This window comes from Nasonia vitripennis (assembly GCF_009193385.2).
Source record: "Nasonia vitripennis strain AsymCx chromosome 4 unlocalized genomic scaffold, Nvit_psr_1.1 chr4_random0008, whole genome shotgun sequence".
In the NCBI taxonomy this organism is placed as follows: domain Eukaryota; kingdom Metazoa; phylum Arthropoda; class Insecta; order Hymenoptera; family Pteromalidae; genus Nasonia; species Nasonia vitripennis.
The window spans coordinates 5,596-30,378 of record NW_022279644.1 but is presented as its reverse complement, the minus strand read 5'-3'; the positions used below and the strand labels follow the sequence as shown (position 1 = coordinate 30,378).

Here is a 24,783-nt window from a genome sequence, read left to right as displayed (position 1 = left end):
TTCTTAGCACCTTATTTTAAACTATAACTGAATATATGTAATAGTCCAAACATTTTTTTAAAACAATTTGAAAATACTATATATCAATTTTTAATTTTTTGAAAATTTAGATGATTAGGTCCTCTTTAATAACGAATACACTAAATTTGTATGTCTATGTCTTAATGCATTTTTAATTACGTCTAATTGTTATTTTTACAATAACACATCAAATATATTTTTACAGACCTATGAAAATCTTGTCAGAAGTAAATTACCGAATCAGAATTTTGCAACCATGGTCAGTGTCCTTCAAAAGTTTTTCAATTTCATGAATTTAACTGCATCAGTAAGTAAACTTATATTGGTATATATTTCTGCTAACATATGAAATTGATATATGTACTGCTATCAGATAAAATAATTTTAAAAGGCGCGCCATAATTGGCGGTGGGCTCCATGTTGATCGGGCTGTTGCTCAGACCAATCATAAATGTTAGAAAACAGATATCTGACGCCATCGCCGTCCTAATCTTGTTTACAGAGTCTCCAATTAACATAAGACCCGCTGCCATATTATGGCGCGTCTTTCAAAGTTATTTTGTCCGGTGACTGTACGTAGATGGAAAAATATAAAAGAATTAAATATTTTAGCTTAGGTTGAACTTAAGCGACAATGCGCTCAAACTACTGAAAACATCGGAAGGAAACAATACTCGGTATTTTAACGTAAATTACTTTAAAATCGCGTAAATTAAAGTTAATCATAGGACAATCAAGTACAGACCCGTACGTTTTCCTACGTTTGCGATCGTTGCCCCCGCTTAAAATAAACACATGTTTTTACTACATATTTTAATTATGTAATTTTTTACATGTTTTTGTGGTTTTAATTCATCTCATTATAAAAATATATGATAAAATTATATAATGACTATTTACCCAAAAAACGTTTTTCTTGGGTTGCTAAAAATATTACTATCATTACACGAAAAGAGACACTTATAGCAGCAGAAAGTAGGATTAACGAGTGTTACAGACAAGAAGGCAGGGTGAGCTTACTCTGTGAGCAAAAGAGCAAGGCAGGAGCTAAGTAGAAATTATGTATTGTGTCCAAGAGAGGAGCTCGGCTCTGTGTCTTGGTTGCCGGTGATCTGCTTGCTCCGCCGTCGATGCGTTGAATCGACGCCGAGCGATCGCACGTGCAGAAATGCATGCGTTGTATTTCGGCCCGTAAGAACTCCAGTCTGTGGCATTCCATGCTGACGATGAGTCTGAGCATCGTCGGCAGCGACCATAGGATCCGTCATCGGAGGGCCTAGCGCTCGTCCGCGACACGTCCGGACCGCGTGGACAGCCGTCCTCGACGCCCAAAATAAAAAAGAATGTGGCTGTCTCGGGGACAGCCGATAGAAGTGAATACTTAAATAGATGGTGTAGAATTTTAGAAAATTTTGAATAGTTTTGTTGCTAGAGAATCAAACGTATACGAAGTCAGAAATATACTAGTCTTTGCAGCGGGACTGCAAATGAATTAGTCTTCGACGCAAATTCAAATGCGTCTTCGTTGAGTGCAAAGTACTAATCTACAAGGATACATTTAATTGTGACATTTTTGGTAAATTTTTATAATTTTTTGATTTAGTGATGTTGATGCGTCATTCGCCGCCATTTTCTTATTTTCCCAACTTAATCGCAACTTTGACAGAGAGTTAAAAAATCTTAATATAATCTTAATATAATATATCTTAATATAATATGAATAAAAAAAATATAATAAAAATAATAGTATCGTACGATATTTTATGACACAACGTGCGTAATCCGAGATTTAGAGAGTGTATTTTTGCACGAGCGTGCGGTAAATCGAGGTTTACGCCAGAGAGTGTCATACAGTGATAATGTTTACTTTCAATTCAATAAGTCAATAATGTTTACCTGCAAATGTTTTGCGCATATTAAAAAAGTCACGTCGTCTAGTTGACGCAAAAAAATTGAAGTACCATGAAAAGGTACCGCTATATTAACGCGTCCAAAATCCGAGAAAACCCGATAGCCGCTTGCAGCGTGTGTAAATAAGTGCGGCTGATATGTAAGGAAAAAGCTGAGCTGTGCGAGCATGCTAACATGCGCGGCGAAAAGTGCGTGATGGGGGGAGAGAGCTGCCGCTGCTTTCGTGACGATCGGTCTGTCGCGCCGCCGTGACGGTCGCCGCTCGCCGATTCACTCCCCAGTAAAATGTGTACCCGGCGAGCCTATAGAAGTATTCACTTCAAAAACAGGGTCGCTTAGCGAAGTCGTGCCTAAAGTGCTAGCTTGTATATTAGCCGACGGCCGAGCAGCAGATTGCCCGTTCCTCTTCGAGGCCGCGGGCCTCTCTCTTGACCATCTTTGCCATCAACCACCATCTTGTCTCTCCATTACATACCACCGTCCATGATAAATTCACGCAATAAATCGAAAAAAGAACCTCAGAATAACCCAAGACCATATATTTTATAAGACAATATCAACAAATTCTACTGAACCAACGAAAGCTGCAATCATCTGCATCGACACGAGTCAAAAAAGCGATAAAAACAAAATTAAGAAATAGGTAACATGGATACTTATGGTTATTTAGATAGGTTTCAAAATGAATCAATACAAAAAGAAAGTACATGCAGTGATATTAAAAATTTTAACAAAGTTGTGAAAAATAAAAAGGATATTATCCTGCATGTAAATATTCGAAGTATGAACGCAAATTTTGATAAACTAAACATTTTTATGGAAAAATTAGCTAATAAACTAGCGATTGTGATATCTTCCGAAGTATTTGAGCAATTTAATTATAATTTATACCAACTAAATGGTTATAACCAACTAAATGGAATGATGGAGTCATTGTATTTGTCAATAACAATCTAGTCCAACATACCGAAGTTGCTGAAGTAGGTAGAATTAAAATAATACATACTAGTATAACTTTAAATGATAAAATTAAACTTGAAATATCGGCCTTGTATAGATCACAAGGGATACCAAAAGTTAAGTTTATACTGGAGCTTAATAAGTACCTTACTAACCAGGGCGCCACACGCGGCCTTACGTCCACGACCTCTAACGCTCGCGTTGCGCGCTCGCCTCGATATTGCCTGATGCTCGCGCTTCGCGCATGCGTCAGGCTATCAATTAAAGCTTTTGGGCCAAATAGGGCGTGTCACACCGAAATTGTTATTCAATTATATATACCAAAAATCGTTTCTAGGGTTGTTGTTTATGTATTAGCGTTTTGAAAAAATGTTTGTCACGGTAAAAAGTTGTGTTTTTAAAATAACTACAATTTTTACATTTAAGGTTTTTATGTATAATGTATAGCCTCAAAGTTTTATAATGAATACTGGTTTATTGCTATAAAAAATCGATTTTGGCCTGTTAACTCGAATTAAAAGCATTTTCACGCTTAAGTGTAAATAGAAAAAAGTTGTGTTTCTTCGAGATCTACAACTTTTCTATTTAACTTTTCTCTATAACTTTTTTTTGTAGAATGTATAGAATCCGAGTTAGAGCCTAAAAGCCGTTTTTAGCAATTTTTGGATGTGACCGCATTCTGCGTATACATGCAGGATCGAGCCCAAAATAAATTTGGCACTTGACTATTACGAAGAGAGTTCGCACACAAATTTTTAGCCCGATTGATAAAAGTCTCTTAGAGAGAATCGTGTAACAACAACATTTTTATTAAAAAAAAATAACGCAAAAATTGAACAAATTGTGCCCGTATTTTAAAAAAACATAGACGATCGGGTTAAAAAAAATTAGTTTTTAGGTTTGTGCAAGAGGAGACCTCTCCCAAAATTTCAGCTCGATCGTGAGATATCGCATCTCACACATTTTTCGATGACAAAACTATAAGGCACTTCCGTTCGCGGTCGTGCCTAAAACGAAAAATCACTTAATGATAGGTGATTTTAATATTGACCTGCTAGACTGTGATCACTGTAGTCAAGATTTTGTATGCAATTTTCTCGATAAGGGATATATTCCTGGTTTTGTTAGTATTACAAAGCGACCTATGGGTAAAGCCAATGGATCATGTATCGACAATATTTTCATTATGTCTTATAACATAAACACAGCCCCATACAAGCTTAGGCATTATATAATGGATCATTACTTGATTATCATTGCAGTAAATAAGCTAAATGCAGCCCTGGTGAAAATATTGACGTGATTTTGTAATATATTAAAATTATATATTCCTTCATGTAATTTTAGGGTACTACTTTAATACTTCCACTAAATTAAAGGATATTAAAAAAAATATATTCATGACTTATTAGCCCCTACTTTCCGCACTACCATCCGCATAGTAGCACCTAAATGGTCATTCATTTTAACAAATTTAAAGTATTTAAGAGTATTTAGCAGTAAGTATTTAGAACAAAATATTTATGTAATCAAAGAACATACTTAAATCACGTAAAAATGTGTTGTGAACCTGAAATATTTCAATTTTTCTAAAAAATCATAAAATTACGTGATGAAGCGTTCGAAATCAGTACATAACAAACGGACGTCACAAATCACATACCAAAATTACATAAAGAAATGCGTAATTTTAATACATCAGAAAATTACATCAATGTTTTCACCAGGGAGTAACTAAAGAACCATATGTTTTCTTAAACTACAAAAAATTAACAAATTCTGCTAGCTCTAGAAACAGGGATAAAATTGTGATGAGACACGAGTCTCGCACATGTACACACACACACGTTAATAATAATAATAATAATAGTAAATAAAAATACAAAAAAGTTTTAATTTGTTACTAAAACGTACGCAAAAATTGCTTAGTGACTGATACGATATGTACATAAATAGTTTAAATAGATCTAATTTGAAGTTTCATATTATACTTTTTTTGTTGTAACCAGGCCTGTTAACAGGTAGCTTTGTTCACCTCTTCAGGATTTCAGGTATGATCTACATACCTTGTAAATTTTTTCTAGTGAATGAACAAATAAATAAATAAATAGCCAAACCGTAACGTGCCTAGGTTAAACCGATAGCGTATTTGGATTCAGCGACTTTGAAAACATACATTATAAAATATTGCTTTCTTTCTAAGTAAGCCTTGTAATAGTAATTTCTTTGAGTTTGTGTAATCACATGTAGAAAGTGTTTAAGTACATTTTCAGTCAAAAAATAGTGTTTTTCCTTTAGAAAATATCAGTGCGGATGTACACTCGACGGACAAAATATCTGCGACAAACGATTTTAAAATCTGCTAGTGTAATATGGTCTTTGCGTGAGTTAGGTTAGGCTGCTGGCAGTTGCGTTATCAGAAACCGATGGTCGCCTAACCTAACTTACGCAAAGATCGTATTAGACTTGCAAATTTTCAAATCGTTCGTCGCAGATGTTTTGTCCGTCGAATGTGTGTGTGTGCGTGTGTGTGCGTTCGTTCGTATACATCTGCATCTTAGTTTCTACTCAGTATATTTTAATCCACCAACTCTCATTTTCTTTGTTTTTACTTTAAAATATTGGAAATTTTTCTAATAAAGTTATTGAAAACGTTATGATGAGAACCACCCCGACAGCGGTCCTTGAATCCATCACAAACGTCGGACACTTCGACAGAACAATTCAGGCGGCAGCCTTTCTCGCAGCGCACCACCTGAAAAGTTACGGACTTTGGAGGGAGAAAGATAATCACACAAAAACTCAGATTAAAGTAAGGACTAAGCTGTCCTGACAATGATGTTGTAACCCACCCGTAGGCTGGGGTTCTCGCATCCCTATTTGGGGTGGGCCCCGTAACGAACTCAAATACAAAAACTCCTCGGAGTCTCCCCTTCTTCCCCCTCTTGTAAACTGGATGGTGTAGCCTTTACCGGGTTGGGCGGCCCTCCCTTGTCAAGACTCGATCAAAAAGTCGACCTAGAGAGGTCCGAGTAGTGTCCGCTTTCTAGGCAACAAATAAGCTACAACAGGGAGCCTCAGCAGGCCTCACTGTCTGTCTGCCGTTTCACCGTCCGCCCTGCCTGCCTAAAGCAGGCCTTCCTCTGCTCCGCTCTCCAAAGAGCAAACTTCGCCGCACAAGCAGCTGCGTGGCGCAACGAACGTGCACACACGTCTTCCTCCACTTGTCCTTCTCAGGCCACCCCATCACATCCGCTTACACCAATGAGACTAGATAAGATAACAAGCAGATACAATTTTGAGAAGAAATGCCAAATTTAAATTCCATTAAGGAAAGAATTGAGTGTAAACGTTCCTGGTCCTACTTCAGGTGAAATCTGGTACACAGATGAAGCCAGAAGAAAGGGCAAGGCGGCAGCTGGAGTTTTCCAAAGAAGATCCAGAAAGATTTTCACTGTACTGCTGAGAAAGCACGATACCGTTTTCCAGGCGGAAATAGCTGCGATCCTACTCTGTGCACAACTTGCGCTGGAAGAAAAAACACAGGACTGCATTAGTATCTGCATGGACAGCAGAACCGCTCTAGCAGCACTGGATGGTTCCTGCACCCCCTCCAGACTGGTCATCTCATGATTGTTTAGTAAGAACAAAATAATTTATTTCAATTAAAAAGAATACTTTAATTTTTGTGAGTGATTTCTGACGTGACGTGAGTGATTTTTAACGTGAGCGATTACGCCAAATAGTCACGTGAGAATTCAGGTGATCTATCACGTGATTGATCGTGTGATAAATCACGTGATTGTTCTCGCAAGAGTGGTGCCCAGGGTGACCAGTATTAACGTCGTCTCCTAGAGTTTCACGGGAAATTAATAACATGATTTGTCGAAACTCGTTCTCCGGGGGTTTTCGATGTAGCTGAACACGAATATAGTGTTGGCAACGCTATCCATGTTCAGTGACCCAAAAAAATCCCTAAGTAACGTGTATCACTTAATTATTATCAAATTTTCACAAAACTCCAGGGGACAACGTTGGTACTGTCGCAAGTAACGAAAGTAGACTCATTCCCATTCATATTTACGGAGTTTTTATTTATTGTCTCTTCGCAATGCACCATATATAGATCGCATTAGAAGCGCATGTTCACTTATTATAAGTTTAGAATTGGTTGGAAATAAGGTTATTTTTAACGTAAGAAATAACATTATTTTTAATAAAAAAAAATTAACTTTTAATAAAGTGAAAGGTTAGGCGAGTTTGATGTATTCCGCAAAATTATTATGGATGACAATCACGTAGCATTTCAAACATATTTATTACAACAACTCTTATATTTGTCAAAGTTAATTGTGACTTAACAAATGCTGTAGCAAATGCAATAATTGTAACTATAGATTAAAAAAGTAATGAGATCAATGAAAAATAGTCAAGTCTTAGATATATAAATAATATAAGTAATTTAACAATGGAAACTGTAACTTGCCATGTCCGATTCATTTTACTTATGATGTTGTCTATTAGTAACTTATAAGATTTATATCAACTTTTGCTTACTCATAAACTCTTTATAAGTACTAATATAATGTCTGTATGAAGTTAAACTATTGATAAATTAGATATAACATTCTAACATATAACAGGAAATTTTAGTTGTTCACCAATCAAACAAATGAATCAGACATGGTAAGTTACAGTTTCCATTGTTAAATTACTTCTATCATTTACTAGTGGGGCTTCGCCTCCCTGCTCGCTCCGCTAGCCGACCCCCCTCCCCCCATTTTAGTTTCTGTGTAATTTTTATTTTCATAATTTTATTCTATATAAATTTTATAGATTATAAAAAAAATTGAATGTTTATCGAAGTTGAGAAAATAAAAATAAAATCCGTTACTGAAAGTTAAAGTACTGTTAAAGTACTGTCGATCTTCTACTTCTAATGACATTTAAAATAGTTTTTTATTTTTCCCATTTTTTATCTGAAGCCCTAGAGCTTCGTCATTTAAATTTATATATATATTTTTTTTAAATTAATTTTAATTCTTTTTATCGTTTCTATTGCCAACCCCCAATTTTTTTGCCGCACAAAATGATTGACTTCATACGATTTATTATTTTGTGTAAACAAAAATTTCGGCGACAGATCATCAAAGATTCATCAAAGAAAAATATTGAATCGTAAGTTAAATATATAAAATATAATTTATTTACAATAATTCCAAAAGATTGTTCATTATTAAACTGTTTTTTAATTTTTTACTAATGTTTTTTTATTTATTTCTTTTAAAATGAGAAATAGAATTTCAGAAAAAATATAAATAAAGGTGATTTTTGTAAAAAGTAGCATTTTATAGATGTTATAGGTATCTTATTTATTATTTAATTATATAATAGAAGCAAAAGAATAATATGGATGAAGAGATCAGAGCGGCGATGGCTCAGTAGGCAGCGTGTCGGGCTAGTAATCCGGAGGTTCTGGATTTAAGCCTGACTCTCGACTTTTCTGACATCGGGACACCTCTATGTTTACATACGTATGTATGTTATACACATAAGTTTCTTATAACGTCAAAGCTCCAGTGGTTCGGATCCCACTGTATACAGTTTCGCACTATATAATTGAACTATAGGTCCAGTCGAGATGCATGTGCACTACATTCCGATGCACATGCACTGCAACTATAGGGAACCTCTCTGACAGGTCCCATTGTATGGTATTGGGCAGACGGAAGAGCCATATAAGACTCTTCGAAAGGACTTAAGAAGGCTATAATATAAATAAAAAAGGATGAAGAGATCATCGAATACAAAGAAATTCGAGTTGCGTGCCATTGGGAAACGTGGGATTCCAAAAATCGATTGTTTATTCAAAATGAGAATGAAAACAATTTAGAAATAGAAAATATAGTTTGGAATGAAATTTTCAATTAGAAGATTATACTTAATCCCACAAATATATATATATATATAATTTTGACTTTGATCCCAATCCATTTTTAAATATTTGTGGAAACAGCTATAATATAATTTAAAAAAAATATTTTATTAAATTTAAATATATATATATTTTTTTTATATTTATTTTATTTATTTATATTTATATTATAGCTGTATCCGCAAATATTTAAAAATGGATTGGGATCAAAGTCAAAATTCTTTAGTTCGAATAGAAAACGAAGCGCATCAGAACTTTTTGCGAGAATTAAAGTGCAGTTTATGCTGAATATATTATTAATATAGCTAACATTCTAAATCATATCAATCAAAACTAATTGTGTAATTAATGAAAGTACGAATATTGTTTTATAAATTATTTATGTAAATTCATAATTATCTAAGTAAGCAATTATTATTATAGATTCAACTCGCAGAACAGAATCAATATTCGTTATTTTTTTTGAGATAGCAAAAAATATATTTCTTTCATTAAAAATTATTATTTTTCATTTGAGATCATAAATATTATTCGAAAATATTGTATGAAAATTTCAGCCACAAAAATTTTTTTATTTTCAAATTATTTTTTTGATAACCTTTATCATACACAATACAACACAAAAACAGCACGGAACAGACACATAAATAATCATTAGCTAATACAGAAAGTTAATTTCGTATTATTATAGGACATGATGTAACAAAAATCATATTTTTGAACAGGTTTTTGATGACAAATATGTATACTACCACAAAATTTCTGCACAGACTATTTTTGTAAGGGTATGTCAATGAATTGATTGTAACACTTAAAAACTTTTTTCAAGTAAAAGTGATTCTGCAGGACGGAGGATAGTATGAGCTGGAGTCTTAGGGGAGGAGGATTAGTATCTAAGACTCTAGTGGTATCTAGGGCTATATACACACACACGCGCGCGCGCATGTGTATATATCCAAAAAAGTACAGATGTCTGTGTACATTAATAGATGATTTGAATAGTGTAAATATGTAAAATTTACTTTTGGATAACTTATTTATTTATAATAATAAGAAAACACGTTTTTACTGAAATGGTTTACTGTGCATAGAAAGTTATAGATTTTTTATTGTTTAAAAAATGAAAGAAACAGTTCTATACAGATATGTTATACTGTAAATCTTATACAGTATGTCTACGATCAAGCGTACAGATACTTAAATTGGTGATTTTAGCAAAATTAGCGGGGGTGCAAACAAATCTTTTTTAGTGAAAAGTTAGAGTAAACTTAGCTCTAGCTTCTGTCGTTTGCTCCGTTCGATAGGATTTATCAGTAAAAAAATTGTCAGAGGCTAAAAATAATAAGTGCAAAAAAAAGTATGGTAGGATGTTTTTTACCCTTCCATCGCATAGGCCGTGGCCAATAATGCTTAAAACCACCAAAAAACATTATCGTTAGATGTAGATTTTACTTTTAATAATTAACGAAATAAATTTTGTAAGATGTGAATTAGTTCGCGAGAGCTAGACATGGCGACCACAGCGGAACGCGGAACAGGGCGGACCGAAGCAAGACGGTACTACACCGGTTTGTTATTGTTATGACTCAAGGTTAGTTCGTCTGCTAGAGGTGTCCCTGTCACAACGCTCGACTCCGAAATCCGAGCACAGTTTTTCGCGAAACGTCGGTAGATCGCTAAAGAAGCGATCTCGGAGCTTTCGCGAAAGAGTGCTCATTGAAATTTGATTTTTCGGAGCTCGTAAATCTGTCAGCAGCGGTGCTTTTCCTTTTCAATAAAAATCCAAGCCCAGTCTCAGAATTTAAAAAAAACATAGTGCTCTGAATTTTGGAGAGGTATCGAGTTAGTTTGAGATCTTGAATGTCAGGCGTCCTTGGCCTGACTCGAACGTTCCTTTTTAAACGTCATCAACAATTCTCTGGGTTTGAGAGCAAAATCTGCCGAATAATTGAGTGTGTATGCTAAGTTTGTATTGTAAAAGAATTTTAAAGCATTATTTTCATTAGTGCTTTAGAAAAAAAATTACTTGATTGTTAATTTTTAGATATAAGTTACAATTTTCAGAACCATAATCTAGTAAGCGGCCAGTTTGAACGGCAATTAGGACAATTTAAACGCGTGCTCATTGTGCAAATAAAAAGTATAATCCATACAAATTCTTTACGTGACAGATCGTGTAAGAAGTTTATTCGGGCTGCTGGTCAACTTGCCAACCTCTCCTACATCCTGCTGCGAATCCTTTTCCATCGGCGCGATCCCATACTACTCCTACTCAGTGAATTTGCTCTCTACCTTCTAATCAGCTTGTTTTTGACGAAGTGAGTTGTTTCATTTTAAATTTTCAATATTTTTTAAGTATCAAACGAATTGCAACGAGTGTTCAAAGACACCCGTTTGTGTATGATTTACTCCTTCATCTCAACCTCTTAATTAACATGCAGTCGTCAATACAGAAGATGAATACGCAAGATCCGTTACATAGCCCAGTACCGAAGTGGCCAACAAGGTTGAACTCAGCGACTTCGCAGATACCGTAACCAAAGGTTGCTGTTCAATAGTTTAACGCGAAGATGCAAACGTCTGCTCAAGCCACAGCTAGCCATCGCAACTAAATGCTGCAGAAGTTTTCTACAAGCATCATTATAGGAAACGATAATGATGTTCGAGATGATCAGTTGGCTACACCCGGACGTAAGAAAATCGGTACGGGGAGACGCACCTCATGTTAAACTGCTATAAAAGCAAATTTCTAGTTCGTCAGCTAACACCTGCAAAGCAGGTCTCCTCTAGCAGACTTGCAATACGACAAAGACAAACGCACACTCACACTTGAGCAAAAAATTCATGCGTAATTGGCATAGCTATAACACTGTCAGTCATAAATCGATGAACTTTTCATTTAACTTGATCCTGTAAGTGATTTATAATGAAAATAAAATTTGTAATAAAGAATGAATGTTTTATAATGAATGTAGAGGTCAGCCAGGTAAGACCTATACAATTTGAATTTAATTCTTCATCCATAAAATTATAAAATTAATTTTTTGTAGCTCTAAAACCTGCCAAAAGTAGCACTACCCGTATTTTATTAAAATCCGAGAATAGTTGTTCAGAACTTGTTATTTGGTCAGGAGTGCTGCTTTTCTTTGTTTATAAAAATCCAAGCACAGTTTCTAGCGGAATATCGATAAATCACTCGAGCAGCGATCTCTGAGCTTTCGCGAATGAGTGCGCATTAAAAATTGATTATTTGGAGCTTGTAAATCAGTCAGCAGCGCTGCTTTTTCTTTGTTTATAAAAATCCAAGCCCAGTTTCTAGCGATGTCGATAGATCACTCGAGCAGCGATTTCGGAGCTTTCGCGAAAGTGTGCACATTGAAAATTCATTTTTCAGAACTTGTAATTTGGTCAGGAGTGCTGCTTTTTCTTTGTTTATAAAAATCCAAGCACAGTTTCTAGCGAAATGTCGATAGATCACTCGAGCAGCGATCTCTGAGCTTTCGCGAATGAGTGCGTATTAAAAATTGATTATTTGGAGCTTGTAAATCAGTCAGCAGTGCTGCTTTTCTTTGTTTATAAAAATCCAAGCCCAGTTTCTAGCGAAATGTCGATAGATCACTCGAGCAGCGATTTCGGAGCTTTCGCGAAAGTGTGCACATTGAAAATTCATTTTTCAGAACTTGTAAATCGGTCAGCAGCGGCGCAACCCGTTGTTCATGTAAATCGGAGCACAGCTTCTCGTGAAACGTCCGTAGATTGCTGGATCTTCTCTCTTGGAGCTTTTGCGAAAGTGTGCGCATCGAAAATGATTTTTTTAGAGTTCGCTAAGCGATCAAAAGCGTTGCTTTTCCTATGTTAATGAAATCGGCGCCCATTTTATAGCGAAACTTCTGTAGATTACTGGAGCAGCGCTCGCGGAGTTTTCGCTAGAGAGTATGCATCACGAATCGATTTTTGAGTGCTCGACAATCAGCAGGAGCAGTGTCTCCCTTTCGTTTATATAAATCCATTCCTAGTTTGTTGCAAAAAGTCCGTATATCGCTGAAGCAGTGCTCTCAGAGTTCTCGCGAGAGTGTGCGCATATTTAATATTTTAGAACTTGTTAATCGGTCAGAAGCTGCGCTACTCGTTGTTCATTAAAATTCGAGAACAGTTTCTCGCGTAATGTCAGTCGATCGCTGGAGCTGCTGTCTCGGAGCTTTTGCGATAATATAAAAATCCAAGCCCAGTTTCTAGCGAAATATCGATAGATCACTTAAGCAGCGCTCTCAATCGCTTGTAGCGCTTGTGCATTATGACACAAACGTTTCTTGCAGTTTTTGGAAATTTAGCTGCACGATGGTCTCGGAACCTTATCTGAAAAGTAAGTGCTATAAATGATACACCTGAACCCTTTGTTATGTTTAATAGATAAGGAGTTTTTAAAAGTCGATTTTCAGTTACTTGTGTACATAAAATAATGTACGAATTTTTTTAAATGTAAAAAGCGAACCGAGCTTTTTGGCTTTGCCAATCGCGCCATCGGCCTCTGGCGCGTAGTCCTTAATACAAGCCAGCTTGTTAATGGAGAAGAGAAAAATCTCTGTAGCGAGCTTCTCCGAGCTTTGGTGACAAACTGCTTACTATCAATCCACTTTTTCGACGCTACAAATTGGGCCTTCAGTTTCTGTCGAGCCGGTTTCAAAAGTACAAGCCAGTTTAACGATCAAAAGTCATTGATGTATAGCCCTCTTCAGGGGTTTTTAGCTTTTTGATTGATAAACTGGCTTATGCTTTTGAAAGCAGCGCGTCAGAGGTCGAAGGCGTCATTTGCGGCCTCGAAAAAGTCCGTTAATCGTGAGCACTTCTTTATTAAAGCTCGAAAAGGCTCAGTCCAGGGATTTTTCTCTTCTTCGTAGACATACTGGCTCGTATTTTTTGGAGACAGCGTGCCAGAGGCCGAAGGTATAATTCGCCAGAAGAGTCTCTCTCCACAGCATACGCCTATTTTGTAATGAAAAACAGAAAGACTGCAAGCTCTAGGATTCTGTAGTAAGGGCGTGAAAGTTTTTTGAGTAAACTGACATTTTTTCTTATGCCAAATTGCCGGAGACGCTTAAGATAAGTCTCTCTTCGAAGCTCACCTCTATTATCTAGCAGAATACAGAAATACCGCCAGTTTTGCGATTTTAGATCTAGCGCATGCAAGTTCTTGTAGTAATTCTTCTTTTTTCCCATGATGAATCGTCTGAGAGGCTCAAGAGAAGACTTAACAAAGAAAAGATTATCGCTCGCCATAGCACACGCGAGATAAGTCTCTTTTCGTTGCTCAGCTTTATTCTTTAGTAAAAAACAAAAAGACTGCGTGCTTTGCTATTTCTGAGCAACTGCGTGAATGTTCTTTAAGTAAGCTGACTTTGGTTTTGGAGCTTTGATTCTCGCTCTCGCTTGCCTTCTTCTATTCGCTATCGTATTTTTGAAATAGAGATTAAAAAAGTCTAATAAAGAATCTCAGAGCGTGAGGTAGTTAGTTTTAAGAACATTCATTTTGAAGTTTGGTCTCGATCTCACTCGTTCCCTTCGATATGCTATCGTATTTTTTAAAAGGAGACTTTCTTATACGGAATTTCGGCTTATGGGGTAGCTGGATTTAAAATTTGTTTGTTTAGCTTCGTCACTCGCTCCCGCTTGCCCCCCTTGATGTGCCATTATATTCTCTTAAAAAATACTCTTTTATAAAGAATCTCGCGACTATGAACTTACTTCTACTGTTTTATATCTTTAAAGAATTGGCCAGTTAAATATAAAAGCAGACTTAAACAATTTTTTATGGTCTTTATTTAAATTACATAAAAGTGAAGTATTTTAAGCACACAAAGCACACATAAATACACATACCTTATTAATTTTTTTACTGACTTAATCGAATCAGAATGTCTTTGATAACAAATGAAAATCATTACCGAATTTCACGCGATACCATTGATTTGTTCTACCTATTAAAACGGTTTGAAATTGAAGAGAAAAATTGAGCTTTCTATAATCGATTGGTTAAAATAGTAGTCCACTAGATGCCGAAGACAGTTTTGTTTAAGTTTGCTGATAATCCTTGTAAATATAGAAAACTGATAGATGTTTTATCGAGAGAAAAAGATATTCCAGACTTTCTGTCGTCGACGTTTTTAAGGACGATTTTCTCCGAAGTTTTTTCTTATCGTCCTTCTTCTGAAGAGGTCCAACAGTTGAAAGATTTTTTTATCTCTCGTAAATAGTGTATTCGGCTGCACATGCAGTGAGTATTTCGATTTTAACATATCTAATTATTAGACCAAAAGCGTATATTAAATGACGGTTATAATTACTACTTGAAAGTGCTACAGATGTATGTATGTAATTATCCCTCTAATAATTGCGTTTTCGATTTAAATTTATGCCCAAGTATAGCCTTTTAACATTGAACTCAAATATTGTAGAAATATGTTTGGTAGCAATTATCAGGAACCCAGAATCGTTTTGTATACACTAGAGGAATTCATCTTCAAAGTTTCAGTTTATTCTCTTAATTAACTTTCGTCTAACCATAGAACATCCTTACATACAACTTTGATCTTATGAGCGTTTTCTTTGACTCAAAAGCGCTTTATATTAAATTTCATAACTGCGCATAATTAACTAACCTATATTTTTCTAAAGTTTATGCAAGGTGGAAAAAAATCCTAAAATTTTATTGGATGAACAAGAAACAGAAATTTCTAATAAATTAAAGCTCTATCACGTCATTATTAACATGACAGTTGATACTCCACATTTCGGATCTGATTTGATGAATGAAATAATTGAAGAAGCTTGGCAATCTGAATCTCCTAAAAATGGCTTATCCATAGTTAAAAGCTTTCTGAAAAATCACTATCAAGCAATGAAGAATGACAAATACTTGCCTATTCCCGAAAAATGCAAAGGATACAAAATTATAAAGGTATTTTGTAATCCTAATTCAAGTTTAATACTCTTTTATAATTACTATCAGTTGCACACGCGAGTATGAAGTTAAAATCTATACTACTAACAATAAATTGAAAAACATAAACGTTATACTTGAATATTGATTTTAATATTATAGAACAAACTAGTCTATTTTGGAGAAGACAGCGAAATTTCAAAAGAAAAGTACAGGTGCATGAATGTTGTAGATCAGTCCAAGACTATGTTAAATTGGATGCAATTTTCAAAAGAGAAAATCCGTAATTTGACACTTAGCGAGTGTGTATTGGAAATTACTGACATAGATAATGCTCATTTACCTGATTCATTTTTAGACGAAGACGTAGACATTTGCATTTTACAAAATTTTATGAAAAAATCTGCTTTTGAACAACTGCAACAAAGAGTACAGGATAAAAAAACGAAACAAAAATTCACGTGTATCAAATGCTCTAAATCTGTTCATACCAACTGTATTCAATGTGATAGTTGCTTATTATGGTTTCATTACTCATGTGTAAACATAGAAGTACCTAAAAACGCATTGTATTTCAGTGACCACGATTGGTACTGCTGCAAATGTAATTCTATCTGATGATTCTTAGAAATGTATGTGATTCAACTATTAAATATAAATAAAATTGATATTATTCTTGTATTTTTTATAAGTAAAGAAAATTGTATACGATATTTATGCGTTACGTAAGTATACACTACTCAGACTTGCTCTTTTATCGCCACTCCACTTGCGCGGGAATCACCTACTTTGCACACTCATATCGTACACTGTACTATTCGAAAGCTACGAAAACTCGTAAAGAGACACCCTTGTGAAGTGTTACCTTATTTTTTAATGAATAAACAAACCACAACTAGGTTCTCGCCGAGCTATTGCGCAAAAGATCTTCAACTAAACACATTTTTATCTAACAGCGAATCCCCAAACAAGCTACAGATAAGTCTCCCTTTACATAGCGAATCTTAAGCAAGTCTTGATGAGTATCGCTTTCCACAGCACACATCTACACTTAATGAAAAGCAGAAAGACTGCAATCAGTAAGATTTAGAAATTAAAAGCAAGCGCGTGAAACTGTATCTCAAAAATCCGTGAGAAGCGCCGCTACCTTTTGCTCATCAAAACTCGAGCCCAGTTTTTAACAAACCGTTGATAGATCGCTAGAGAAGCGCAGCCCCTGGTTCATCAAAGCTCGAGCACAGTTTCTCGCGAATCGTTTGTAGATCGCTAAAGAAGCGCTCTTGGAGCTTTCGCAAGAGAGCTCGCATGCGAATTGTCTTTTCTGAGCTCGAGAATAGGCAGCAGCAGCGCTACCCCTAGTTCATCAAAGCTCGAGCACAGTGTCTCGCGAATCTTTGATAGATCGCTAGAGAAGCGCACTCGGTGCTTTCGCAAGAACGCTCGCATGAAAATTGTCTTTTCTGAGCTTGTGAATCGGTCTGCAGCGGCGCAACCCCTAGTTCATGGATAGCTGAGCACAGCTTCTTGCAAAAAGTCGGTAGATCGCTGGAGCTTCCCTCTTGGAGCTTTTGTAAAAGTGTTCGAATCAAAAATTTATTTTTTAGAGTTTGTAAAGCGGTCAGGAACGGTGCTTTCTTTTTGTTAGTAAAAATCCGAGCACATTCTCTAGCGAAACGTCGGTGGAGCGCTGGAACAGCGATGTCGGAGCTTTCACATAAATATGCGTACCAAAAATTGATTATTTAGAGCTTGTAAATCTGCCAGGAGCGGTGCTTTTCCTTTAATAAAAATCCAACCCCAGTTTCTAGCGAAATGTCGATAGATCGTTTAAGCAGCGATCTATGAGCTTTCGCGAATGAGTGCGTATTAAAAATTGATTATTTGGAGCTTGTAAATCAGTCAGCAGTGCTGCTTTTTCTTTGTTTATAAAAATCCAAGCCCAGTTTCTAGCGAAATGTCGATAGATCACTCGAGCAGCGATCTCTGAGCTTTCGCGAATGAGTGCGTATTAAAAATTGATTATTTGGAGCTTGTAAATCAGTCAGCAGTGCTGCTTTTTCTTTGTTTATAAAAATCCAAGCACAGTTTTTAGCGAAACGTCGATAGATCGCTTAAGCAGCGCGTTCGTAGCTTTCGCGGAAAAGTGCGCATTGAAAATTCATTGTTCAGAACTTGTAATTTGGTCAGGAGTGCTGCTTTTTCTTTGTTTATAAAAATCCAAGCACAGTTTCTAGCAAAATGTCGATAGATCACTCGAGCAGCGATCTCTGAGCTTTCGCGAATGAGTGCGTATTAAAAATTGATTATTTGGAGCTTGTAAATCAGTCAGCAGTGCTGCTTTTCTTTGTTTATAAAAATCCAAGCCCAGTTTCTAGCGAAATGTCGATAGATCACTCGAGCAGCGATCTCTGAGCTTTCGCGAATGAGTGCGTATTAAAAATTGATTATTTGGAGCTTGTAAATCAGTCAGCAGTGCTGCTTTTTCTTTGTTTATAAAAATCCAAGCACAGTTTCTAGCAAAATGTCGATAGATCACTCGAGCAGCGATTTCGGAGCTTTCGCGAAAGTGTGCACATTGAAAATTCATTTTTCAGAACTTGTAAATCGGTCAGCAGCGGCGCAACCCGTTGTTCATGTAAATCGGAGCACAGCTTCTCGTGAAACGTCCGTAGATTGCTGGATCTTCTCTCTTGGAGCTTTTGCGAAAGTGTGCGCATCGAAAATGATCTTTTTAGAGTTCGCTAAGCGATCAAAAGCGTTGCTTTTCCTATGTTAATGAAATCGGTGCCCATTTTATAGCGAAACTTCTGTAGATTACTGGAGCAGCGCTCGCGGAGTTTTCGCTAAAGTGTATGCGTCACGAATCGATTTTTGGGTGCTCAACAATCATCAGGAGCAGTGTTTCCCTTTCGTTTATATAAATCCATTCCTAGTTTGTTGCAAAAAGTCCGTATATCGCTGGAGCAGTGCTCTCAGAGCTCTCGTGAGAGTGTGCGCATTTATATTTAATATTTTAGAACTTGTTAATCGGTTAGAAGCGGCGCTACTCGTTGTTCATTAAAATTCGAGAACAGTTTCACGCGTAATGTCAGTCGATCGCTGGAGCTGCTGTTTCGGAGCTTTTGCGAGAATATTCGCGTAAAAATCGATTTTTGAGAGTTTGAAAATTCGCTAGAAGTGGCGCTATTCCTGTCTTATCGATATCTGACTATTTTTTGAGATGAGCAGATGACGCGGCGCTTAGATTATCCTGGGGACTGCTTACGAGGCCGGAAGCCGTTGTTGGAGTGTGGTCATCGCAAAGTCTTTGGCGCATTGTTTATGCTTGAGGGGATTTATATGAGAAGCAGAAGAACTCGCCGGCTACTAGTATTTCTGACGTCTGAAGCACCTTTTCCGCTGAGTGGAGATTGTCTAGCTGCTGCATTGGCAGGGCATGTGTCGTAAGTCGCTTCTCATCCTAAAGATACTTTTCTTTCCACTGCGCGACGGCCAACATGCCTAGAAAATCTGCTGAGCAAACGCTGCGTCTGATAGGACCGTCGGCACGTGTCTTGATAGCCCTGGCGAGAGGTCGGACAATTACTCTCGAGCCAACTGTCGTGTTGCACGGGTGTCAGGTCGCTTATTGAGAAGTTTTTTCTATCTTTGGGTAAACCGAAGCTTGCAGTCTTGGCCCAGAACTTGGCGATATTCGCGGCGCTGCCGCTTTTTTCAGAGACTCTGCGTTTTGGCGTAAACCTTCTTAACGAGCTTGCAAGTTTGCCCTGCTGCGATTGACTTAAGATCCAGCACTTGGAGGAAACTCTTACTTGTATCTTTGTTCCCGGCTTGTCCTATAAACAAATAGGATACGTATTTTAAACCGCAGCCTATCGGTCTTAAACGCGGCCGTTCTAATGTTTTTTCCACTGTTGAACTGCGGCGCAGGAACACAAATACTGCAATCAAAGTTGCGTAACTGAGCGAAGTAAGCATTATTAAATTCAATAAATATGCTTACAGTAGATTAATTGCACTTCTGTTTCTAGAGTGGAATGTAGCTTATAACATTTGACAGTAACGTTCGAGTATGTCGATTGCTAAAAGTGTCGTCATGGTAACATATGAAACTTTCATATGCATCGAAAAAAACGCCACTTTCAACGCGACATTGCAAGCAGTGAGATACGGAGATAAAAATGGAGTCAGCAAGTGAAAATCAAGAAATTCCAATGCTGTTGCTGATCGACACAATTAACCAGATGATTACCGACGAGCAGGCCGCAGGGCACATGAATACCGGCGACAAAATTTATGTGTTCGTCCAAACCTCGGAGGAGTTATCTAGGACGTTGGGAAAAACTATCACCTGTAAGTAGAATGAAATTTATTTACCGCGGATGCGCCCTTTTATAATTTAAAGTTTGTTTTACGTACACGAAAACATACGCTCAATAATGCTAATAATTCGCTCTCTTTTGCTCTCTGAATTATTTTCCTAACCTAGCTTGTTCACATTTTCCGACACCCTTGCACGACCGCTAATGCGGAGACAGAGGGCTCGCTTTTTATGCAAAGCTCCAGCGGGCAATAATTCATGCATTTTGCAATAATATTTTTTAAATTTTCAGTTCACCAAGTAATCGACAGTTACAACCGTTACCGGGAGAAGTTTGACGCGGTGAACGCGAAGGTTAAATACCTTAAGAAAGGTGCGAGCCAATTGACTTTAGACGAGATTCGGATTTACAAAATATTCAAGAAAACTAAATACTATTTATGAGGCAAAGATATATTTTTGATTGTATAATTCTATTTGATTATTATAAAGTATGATTTTGAATAAAATAAATTAAACTTTTGCAGGGAAACCGGCGCACGAGGCACTTCTCTACTTCTTGGTGCTTCAATGGTGATTTTCTGAATATCAATTATTCGGTTTTGCATCCCCTTTTTTGTTTCATGAAGTAAAACGTCACAATGATTTATAAATAAAATGTTTTCACGAAAGTGTGCGCATCAGAACTTGATTTTTTAGAGTCTGTAAAGCGGTTAGGTGCGTTGATTTTGTTTTGTTGATAATGCGAGCCCACTTTATAGCGAAACGTTAGTAGATCGCTGGAGCAACGCTCTCGGAGCTTTCGCAAAAGTGTGCGAATCAACATTTTTTTCTCAGAGTTTGTAAAGCGGTCGGGACCGGCGCTTTCTCTTTGTTATCAAACAACCGAGCCCAGTTTCTAGCGAAGCGACGGTAGATTGCTGGAGCAGCGCTATCGGAGCTTTCGCGAAAGTGTGCGCAATAAAAATTGTTTTCTCAGAGTTTGTAAAGCGGTCAGGAGCGGTCCTTTCCCTTTGTTATTAAACATCCGACTCTGGTTTCTAGCGAAGCGTCCGTAGATTGCTGGACCAGCGCTCTCGGAGCTTTCGCGAAAATGTGCGCATCAAAACTTGATTTTTTAGAGTCTGCAAAACGGTTAGGTACGGTGCTTTTGCTTTGTTAATAAAAATGCGAGCCCAGTTTATAGCGAAACGTTAGTAGATCGCTGGAGCAGCGCTCTCGGAGCACTCGCGAGAGTGTGCGCATCAAAAATCGATTATTTAGAGCTCGTGAATAAACATCCGAGCCCAGTTTCTAGCGAAGCGTCCGCAGTTCGCTGGAGCACCGCTCTAGGAGCTTTTGCAAGGCATCTTTTTTAAAAATTGTTCCTTTAGAGCTCGCAAATCGACAAAAGCGGTGCTACGCCTTGTTCAATAAAGCCCGAGCACAGATTCTTGCGAATCGTTGGTAGATCGCTAGAGAAGCGCTCTTGATGCTTTCGCAAGGCAGCTCACGAATTAGCTGAAGCGGCGCTTACCCCTCGTTTATGAAAGCTCGAGCACAGTATCTTGTGAAATGTCAGTAGATCGCTGAAGCAGTTGTCTCGGAGCTTTCGCAAGAAAATTCTTGTTAAAAATCGATTCTTCAGAGCTTGAAAATCTGTCATAAGTGTCGCTATTAGCATGTCGGAGTCTAAAGCACCTTTGCCACTGAGTGCAAGATTGTTTACCTGCTGCACCAACAGGGCATATGCCAACTTTCGTGCTACACGGACGTCGGATCGCTTAGTGACAAGTTCTTCCTGTCTGCAGATGAACCAGAGCTTGCAGCCGCTGCCAGAAACTTAGCGGTACTCGCAACACCTTCGCTCTTCTCTGAAGAAGTCTCTTTCAAGGTAAGCTTTCTCATAGAGCTTGCAAGCTTGCCCTTCACGTTTGACTCGAGATTGAGAGCTTGGAGGAAATTTTTCCTGGGAGCTGCGAGAAGAGCTACTAAAGACGGCGGTGAGCGCTTTGGTCGAGGCTCCTGGATTACCGGTCCTATTGTTCCAAAATCACGTTTTCGACGGGCAACGTCAGCAAGAAAGACTTGCTCCCAAAATTATCTTTGGCAATTAGCAATATTCACAACTTCGCCGTGAACACTAGCACATTTGACGTCTTCGCCGCAGAGTAGCACGTGAAATGGGCTAATTAATCTAAAATATAAAAAAGGAACAGTATGTACAATTTTATTGAAGATCTATGGACGTTCGAATATGTCGGACTTTTTGTTTCTTTTTGTTTATTTGGTTTCTAGATAAATATATAGTCATGTGCTCCCTGATTTGACGTTTTTGCAACGCGTATCTTGTTAATGTGCTATCATTTTCGCAAATGTGAATTGTTTAAATTTATGTAAATAGAGTAAATAGTAATACTAATTGATGTAACTTGTGTAAGAAAGAGAGCTGAAAACGTGATTAATTATGAATCGTGATCAGATTCACACGGCGATGTTCCGGTGCCTCTGTGCGCGAAATAATAACGTTTTGAATGCTAGCCGGATGTTCTTGGAACAATATCCACATGTTCAGCCTCAACCATCTCGAACTTCGTACTACAGGTAGGTTAATAATTCTTATTAAGGAAATAGCTAAAAAATATTGCCCTAGTAAAAAAAAATTGGGTTATGATAGACTTCTTGAAAGAGTGCGTCAGCATGGCGTGATCAAGGTGGAGCAACGTCGACGCGTACAGCCTGTGCGGGGTGATCAAAACTTGAGTGATCGTATTAATCAGGCTCTAACGGACAATCCTCGTTTAAGTTTAAGGGCCTTAGCACGACAATTCAGTACGTAATCCGCATTTTCTATATAATATGCGCTTACTTTTTACCCTTTCTGCTCCTTCTAAGCGAGTGTTAGTGAGCAATCAGTATTGTTTGGATTTATTTTTATATTTAATTCAATTTTTATATTTAGATGTATCGAAAGAATCTGTACGAAGAATTGTAAGAGTCACCAGACGCCCGTACAAGCCCACGAAGGTGCAAAAAGTTTTCCAACGTGACCACGAAAGACGCCAGGCATACTGCGAATGGGGTCTGCGACAGTTGGCGAGAAATCCACTTTTCTTTAGACGAGTTTGCTTCAGCGATGAATCCACATTCACCAATAACGGGCCAATTAATAAGCAAGTTACAAGGATGTGGTCCGAGCAAAACCCGCATTGGTTTATAGAAAATGACAGGCAGCATAGGTGAGTAAGTTCACGTTAAAGGCAAACGTCAATCAGACTTCCATTTTACAATTTTTCACATATTTATTAAGGTGGAAGTTCAACGTATGGATCGGGATTGTCGGAGATCGGATTATAGGTCCGATATTTTATAATGAAAATTTGACTGCAAGGAGATATCGCAGACTATTGAGGCTCATTAATGGTCGCTTACATGACAATCCGATTCCTCAAAATCAGATGTGGTGGCAAATGGATGGAGCCCCAGCGCACAATGCTGCCGTAGTCACTGAATACTTAGAGGAACGATTTCCTGAAAGGTGGATTGGCTTAAATTCACCACACGTAAGATTTCCGCCACGATCACCTGATTTAACCATCATGGATTATTACTTTTTCGGTAATATTAAGAGAATCTGCTACACACAGGTAAAGAAATTAAAAAATTCTCTATATTCTCACAATTATTGGCTATAATCTTATTTGATTTCATAATAGCTTGTTTTTTTCCTAACATTACCTTTCAGCCAGCTACTACATCTGATGATATGAAGCAACGCTTGCGAAATGCATGCGCTGCGATTCGTGCTGGCGAATTAAGAAGAGCAAGAGAGCAACTGCGCAGAAGATTTCATCTGTGCATACAAGCAGACGGTGGACAATTTCAGCAACTCATGAAATACAGAAATCGCTAATTCAAGTAGAATAAATAAGAATTCAATTTTAAAAAACTATCAATTTAAAATAATAAGTTTGCGATAATTTATTTTCAGTAACTGCCGAAAGCTGCCAATTATGTACCAACCCTTGTTAATTATTTTGCACTATGTGGACGCTAAAGCACAGCGGAAGTCTTATTTCAGTTATTCATGGATTTTTATACCACTACCGGCTATGAATGCCTACTGTTCGTTGTTTCGCTTATTCTGCGTAGTGTATATTGCTAAGCCTCGCTATCAGTTGTAAAATCTGTAATTATTATAGGAAAAAACAATAAAGTAGATTACCTTTTTAGTAAGAAACAGTCCGTCGATTATAACCGATTTTTCGAACTCTGAAAAATCAGTTTTTTCACGAAACAACTTTTTCATGAAAGCTCCAAAACGACTGCTCCAGCGATTTACCGACGTTTTGCGAGCAACAGTGCTCAGGCTTCAATGAGCGAAGGGTAGCAGTGCTCCTGCCGATTCTTAATCTCTTTAAAGAAAATTTTACCACGAACTGCCTCGCGAAAGCTCCGACAGCGCTGCTGCAGCGATCTACCGACGTTTCGCTGTAAACTAGGCTCGGATTTTCATTGAAACGGCTCTGCAACAAACACGACTTGAGCTTTAATTAGCCAGGGGTAGCGCTGCTCCTGTTGATTCTTGAGCTTTAAAAAAAAAATACTTTTAAGCGAGCTGCCACGCAAAAGCTCCTAGAGCGGTACTCCAGCGATCTACGGACGCTTCGCTAGAAACTAGGCTCGAATTTTTATCAATGAAGGAAAAGCACAGCTGCT

At 37.4% G+C, this 24,783-nt stretch overlaps 3 protein-coding genes and 1 long non-coding RNA gene across 4 annotated transcripts in view; all 4 read left to right on the top strand.

Moving 5' to 3' along the window:
• LOC100117088 (protein wings apart-like) overlaps positions 1-617 on the top strand; it is a 270,210-nt gene extending 269,593 nt beyond the window's left edge. The window contains exon 10 of the mRNA XM_031930082.2: positions 227-617. Within this exon, the coding sequence (XP_031785942.1) occupies positions 227-370 (144 nt within the window). The 3' untranslated portion in view covers positions 371-617. The remainder of the gene's footprint in view (positions 1-226) is intronic.
• Positions 618-10,286: 9,669 nt separating this feature from the next.
• Positions 10,287-11,779, top strand: LOC116417353. Its single transcript, XR_004227634.1, has 2 exons — positions 10,287-11,145; positions 11,269-11,779. It is a non-coding gene; the product is annotated as an uncharacterized LOC116417353 (long non-coding RNA).
• A 2,915-nt stretch (positions 11,780-14,694) lies between these two features.
• On the top strand, positions 14,695-16,477 carry LOC116417350. Its single transcript, XM_031930080.2, has 2 exons — positions 14,695-15,782; positions 15,927-16,477. Exons 1-2 carry the CDS (start codon positions 15,594-15,596, stop codon positions 16,380-16,382), a joined length of 645 nt encoding a protein of 214 aa, XP_031785940.1. The 5' UTR covers positions 14,695-15,593; the 3' UTR covers positions 16,383-16,477.
• Positions 16,478-18,861: 2,384 nt separating this feature from the next.
• LOC116417349 lies at positions 18,862-24,231 on the top strand. Its single transcript, XM_031930079.2, has 3 exons — positions 18,862-20,117; positions 20,378-23,303; positions 23,375-24,231. Exons 2-3 carry the CDS (start codon positions 22,924-22,926, stop codon positions 23,757-23,759), a joined length of 765 nt encoding a protein of 254 aa, XP_031785939.2. The 5' UTR covers positions 18,862-20,117; positions 20,378-22,923; the 3' UTR covers positions 23,760-24,231.
• The last annotated feature ends 552 nt before the right edge of the window (positions 24,232-24,783 follow it).

What these genes read in the sequence shown, in the direction of transcription:
- LOC116417350 (XM_031930080.2), top strand. Translation starts at nt 15,594, where the DNA reads ATGACAGTTGATACTCCACATTTCGGATCTGATTTGATGAATGAAATA. An exon ending in AAGGATACAAAATTATAAAG is followed by an intron (nt 15,783 to 15,926) that starts GTATTTTGTAAT and finishes TTAATATTATAG; the next exon opens with AACAAACTAGTCTATTTTGG.
- LOC116417349 (XM_031930079.2), top strand. Translation starts at nt 22,924, where the DNA reads ATGCGCTTACTTTTTACCCTTTCTGCTCCTTCTAAGCGAGTGTTAGTG. An exon ending in GAAAATGACAGGCAGCATAG is followed by an intron (nt 23,304 to 23,374) that starts GTGAGTAAGTTC and finishes ATATTTATTAAG; the next exon opens with GTGGAAGTTCAACGTATGGA.